The sequence below is a fragment of the Macadamia integrifolia genome, chromosome 11, assembly GCF_013358625.1.
Source record: "Macadamia integrifolia cultivar HAES 741 chromosome 11, SCU_Mint_v3, whole genome shotgun sequence".
Taxonomy (NCBI): Eukaryota; Viridiplantae; Streptophyta; class Magnoliopsida; order Proteales; family Proteaceae; genus Macadamia; species Macadamia integrifolia.
In genome coordinates this window covers 9,098,397-9,103,991 of record NC_056567.1, presented here as the reverse complement: position 1 = coordinate 9,103,991, position 5,595 = coordinate 9,098,397, and the positions used below count along the sequence as shown (strand labels likewise).

At 37.4% G+C, this 5,595-nt stretch overlaps 1 protein-coding gene across 1 annotated transcript in view; it reads right to left on the bottom strand.

Moving 5' to 3' along the window:
* Positions 1-906: 906 nt before the first annotated feature.
* The window catches only part of LOC122094112 (endoplasmic reticulum-Golgi intermediate compartment protein 3-like), a gene marked incomplete at its 5' end in the record, with an annotated part of 35,903 nt that continues 31,214 nt past the window's right edge, over positions 907-5,595 (bottom strand). Inside the window, 1 exon segment of the mRNA XM_042664789.1 lies at positions 907-1,348. Coding sequence (XP_042520723.1) covers positions 1,275-1,348 — 74 coding nt within the window.

Sequence of the window (5,595 nt, the reverse complement as noted above, 5' to 3'; positions counted from 1 at the left end):
AATCCTATAATTAATAAATGAGGGATTAAAATAACAAGAATCACTCAAACACTACATGAATATAAGATTGTGGCAAATTCAAAGGAATTGAGTCAACACACTTCTTGAAAGCACTACGACAACATGACCTTGGAGCGTAGTCCCTCTTTTTCTCGATGTTCATAATTTGGTCTTTATACCAACCTACATGCACAGGCCTACAAACGAAGTAGTTATACTCATGCGACTTGTTGCTACTAATATCATTACCAAACTCTCACATAGACATCATTAATCTGAACATTGATGTACTTAACCATATATAATTATTGAATTTTCTTTCTCCTGATCAAAAAAAAAAAAAAAAAAAAAAAAACAACTGGAAAGGGATACAGTACTGACTTTACAAGTTAAACCATAGTTTAAATAAATTTTAACAAATGAATAGAGGGGAAAAGAATGCTCTCTTATCTCACATTCCTGTGCTAACACAGGGGGCCAATGAAGGGGAACATGTGCGCATCAATAGGGTTGGGTTTATTGTGTTTGACGGAGTGGGTGCATCAATTTGCCCCTCCGCACTCTGTGCCAGGGTGCAGGAGCCACAAGACCAGGGGGCTTTCTTTTACCCATAAATAAAACAGGAATAGGTAAAAGAAAATGAGCATTAGGTATACAATGACCGATGATCCCTGAAAATCAGATGCTGGGTGCTTTGATTCCAGTTCTTTATTCTATTATAAAGGTTTGACTCCAGTTCATGTCTATAAACCAAAAAAAAAAAAAGGCAGTTTCAGTCCTACCGAATTCTACTTCTCTTTCCAATCTGATGTTAGAAACTATGATTTCATCTGATAATTTTCCTCTACATGATTTTTCAATGAAATCAAATGGAGCCTCAATTACTTATACATTGGAAAATAAAAATGACAAAACTGTAAATTTTATGTGCTCAATATATGGTTATAGCATAAAATATGCATTTCCCCTCATCTTTTGATACAAGAAAAATAATAATAATAAAGTTCACCTTTTTCCAAAAGAACTTTCGTTGCAGACTAGACTATGTTATTGGGAAAAAGATAGGTATAATTTTACACAAAGAGCATATAATTCAAAGCGGAAACAAATAGATTGGCAGGTAAGCTGCATCAGTTTCTCTAGTGGCTCATCTTTGCTTCCACGCTCCTTGTGCCAAAAAATGGGAGATCTTGCTTTGATGAACTGTTCAAATCCTTGGACCTGGGCAATACAGAGCCTTGCTGCTTGCATTAAGAGTCGATCCAAATCTTCGATTACCGTAGTCTGGTTCTACTTTTTGACTTTGTTAATGCCTCAAGAAGCCTGTACATCCATCGATCTAGCATTCCTGTTTGATATTAGGCAGTCAAATGGAGTCTCATACTAAAAGGTTAAAATGAACCTCCAGAAAAGAATATCTAAGTGCCACAAATGTCTTGAAAATATGAAAAGCACGATCCACCCAATCCAGCCTGGTGAATAGTAGCTTGCAGACTCATTGCACCCAATCATTTCAGGGCACAAAAGCAAATGTTTTCAGACAGTACCCCCATACCCCATTATGAAGACTAATCCTGGACCAGGTAAAGACAGTAGAGCTCATGGGATTGCAAGAATAGGAAAAGAACCGGAAACAGTGATAGATAATAGCGTCAGAAGATCAGAATAGAACAGCATAAAATTTCAATTGATTGCCTAATTTAAATGGCCAAACAGGTCTGCAATTTTTTCATCAAATTCTGATGGCTGGATTGTGAGATCTAGAACAAGCTTCCCACAAGTAGGAAACTTGAAAGTACGAACAAAAGAACAATAAATTGTTTGGCAGAACCTGTAATCAAATTAGTATTCTTAGGACTTATTAGAATGCAGAAGACATATCATCAGAACTGATCCTAATAAGTAGCAGAAGAGCTGAACTAAGAACAAACAACTCTCAGAAAATTCGGTAAAATTAAATTAGTATGGCTGCAGGGTATGGGAAGATTTCAGATCTTAGTTCAGAAATTCAGATATCAGAACAGCCACTAAAATACTAATCTGAAAGCAAACATAACAGCAATATGGAAATTTCAGAAAACAGAATAATCAGAGTTACAAAAAAGCGACAAATCTGACTGAGTTCTTGAACTGAAAGATGGAATAAATAGAGAGAGAATGGTAGATAACAGGCTGGGACGAAGGCCTTTTGAAAAAGCTCGAAGAAGCAGACAAAAACAAGAGTCAGAAAATACTGTTCACGAAACACTGTTTACGTGAACAGTATATTGTGCCAATCTCTTCTATTTTACTTTCCTATTTAGTTTAGTTTTGTTAGTTTCTATTTTCACAGTGAGCAAATTAGTCAAGTTAGTTTCTTATTTTTTGTTTGTCAAAGAAGTTTCTATTTTTATGATTCTGGCTAGTTTCCTTCTTTTGTTTAGTTGTTAGTTTCTAATTTTTTTAAGATTGGTTAGCAAGTTAGACTCAAATTAGAAAGTCTTATTTTAGTCCATTAGTTTCTTTTTTTCGTTATTTCTTTGTGTCCAAGTTTTGTAAGGCTATTTAAAGCCCATTGATCATAATGAAAAGATAGATTGAAGTTTATGAAAATTGAGTGTTTACTCATGGCTGAGATAGCCATTACTTTGAAGGGTGAGATGCCCATTCACTAATTCTTCTTCCAACCTTCTCAACCCTCCCATCGATTCTCTTTTTCCCTTTTTAATTTCTTCTTTGTGCCGACTTGTGATAGAGTGATCTAAGAGTATTGAAGACCTATTTGGCGACCCAAACATCAATCTACAGTTCAGATTGCAGATATTCCAAGGAGAACCAAATTTGATTCAACTTTGTCAGGGTTCTCCAACCCTTATCTATTTCCTTTGGTGCTCTCAGCCTGCTGTCCAGATTCCTAGATCCTTTTAGGGTTTTGTTGAAGCTATCAAGGAACACCTTCAATCCAAATTTGGTGTCCAACAGGGATCTCCATCATTTATTCTTGAAGTTCTACAAAAGTTTCTATTTTGGGAGCTATTCTCAGATCTCCCAAACCTGAGATCAGGCTACAAAACCCTTCAGAAGGTTTGATCAGCACCACAAGAGAAGCATTGATCAAAGTTTGAGCACCATCCGAGTAGTGGTTTGTGAGTAATTGAAGATCTCCCTATTCATCCAGATTTGAACTTGGTTCTAAATCTGATTTCAGACTTCAAGTTGTCGGATCCTGACTGGGGTTGGGTAGTTCCTACCTAGTCTTACATTAAAAGCACTTATATAATAGCCATGATATATGTAAAAAGGAAAAAGAGAATAGAATAAAATCACTGCTGATATTGAAGAATTTTTGATGTAGGTCTTTCCTTTCCATTCCCATAGTTCTTTTAACCAATCTTGTAACACATCACTCGGATCTCCGACTCCTTGCCCCACTAATGAACAAGGCACCGAAGATGTGGGTTGTGATCTTTCCCATCACACAAGGGATCCGCAAAATCTTATATTTTTCGATTTCAACTCGTATGAGAAAAAATCCCACCTAAGCCTCACTCAGAATCCACCGAGTAAACACTCCTGAATCCATAGAACCAAATCAGAAACTGAATTGCTTAACTCTTATAATCAATGAATGAGGGCTATGGCTGTACATATAGTTATAGCTTCTCTAAAAGCCAGAGAGCCTACAACAACCACCCAATAGGAAATAAGAACTTTCATCATCCAACTAAATGGAAAGCTCCAAACTAACCTAATGCAGTAACAACCAATAAGAAAAGAGGAGCCAACTCAGCTTTACAATATATATATATATATATATTGTAAAAAATAAAAATAAAAAATAAAAAAATAAAAAAACTGGAAGATAGACCCCACAACTTGGAATGCTCAAGGAAAGTTCTGAAATCTTATCCAACACAGAATCTTAACATGAACAGTAACTGCATGTTGTCATGTGCTGGCTCTCGTACTAGCTGTGACCTGTCATTACAGACAAAGGCTACTGCCATCTGTCAGATTTTGGAATTGGTTGTCTACTTCTTCCTTCACTGGTACTACTTCCAGACCCTAACTTCTGCATCATCCACTTAACTTGGGGACCGTGCTGGAGTCACCAGCCATCACACCATCCAGCAAAAAATTACGGCACTGAATATAATCAGGAGAGTAGGTGAGAGTTAGGCTTAGACTGATGACTAGAACCCAAAATCCAAGGTTAAAATTTCATAAATGTGGCTGAAAATTTTGAAGACTTGAAAGAGCTGATAATAACTCTGTGTATCACGTCTGGAAGACTTAAACAAGCCATCAATACTAGCTTCCATAGCTATAGCAAACCCGTTCATCTCAGAAAGGACCAATAATCTAAACCCAAGCACCATCAACCCAATGAACAGAGTATCCCCTCCCTCCCGAATAAAAAAAAAAGAGGAAAAAAAAACTACCAACTACCCTGCCCCACCAATCCAAGTAAATTTCACTGATCTTGGAACCCATGAAAATGTGGTAGATCAATTTTGTTGGAACCGAAAAAGCGGTAAAAAAAAAAGAACCTCACTGAAATGAGGTCTGGGTAGGAGCAACAAGCTCCATAATGGGCATAGTGCAAAGCAACATGAGAAAAATAACGCCAGATAATCTACAATAAGCCAATAGTATAAACTCCAACCAACAAAGAATTCCTATATGCTCCTGACTTCACTAATCCATAGCCATCAAGTTAGTTGATCTTAGAGCCACAATTAACAAGACCTGACCAGGCACTCAAATAAGGTGCACCAGAACCTCCAAGGTGCTCTAGGTAACCCCAATAGCCACCAATCACCACTGCCGAATCTCACCTAAACAATGAATGAAACATTGATTACGTAAGAAGATGATCAACCCATGTGATTCATAACTGCACTCCGAAGCTGCAACTGCAATACAATAGGAGCTGAAAACCTTAATACATCAACTTTTACCTGCCCAAGCCTGCGTGGAGTTGCCAAAGGACAAACCATCAAAGCTGGGCTAATTGTGACATCTCATGGAGACAACCATGAGGCCACTTTGGTGATATTGTGCAAATCTGACCTACCTCCAATACATAATGATGTACAACATAAGCAACACTTATACAGAGAATCTCTATGGTTTCATGTGGACCAAGTCGTTGGCTCTTAAACATTCTATGGATTCTCTCCCAAATCCACCATAATCCTATCAGCATGGAACTTCCACAAAACCTTCCTTCTTTCTTCAAGGATGAAATAAAGAATGTTTCTGGTAGCTACTGAACTTAAATTAAAGAAAAAGTCCATCTTTCCAAAGAATAGTGAGAGGGTTTATAAGGCTATTCACAGATTCACCATCCTTTTTTTTTTTGGCCAACAACGGTTCATCAGGCTATTCACAGATTCACCATATGAGATGCATATTTGACACTTCAAAGCTAACAACCTCTCTGTTGCCTTTCAAGCATAATAAAGGTACCTTACTTTTCATGTTGGCAAATGCCAATCAGCGGGAGACTACCAAACAATTTTAATAGCAGACTAAGCTAACAATGTTTTAATGCAATAGGTTGAAAAAGAAGGGGAGAGGGGTGGTAGAAAAAAAAAAGGGGGGGGGGGGGGG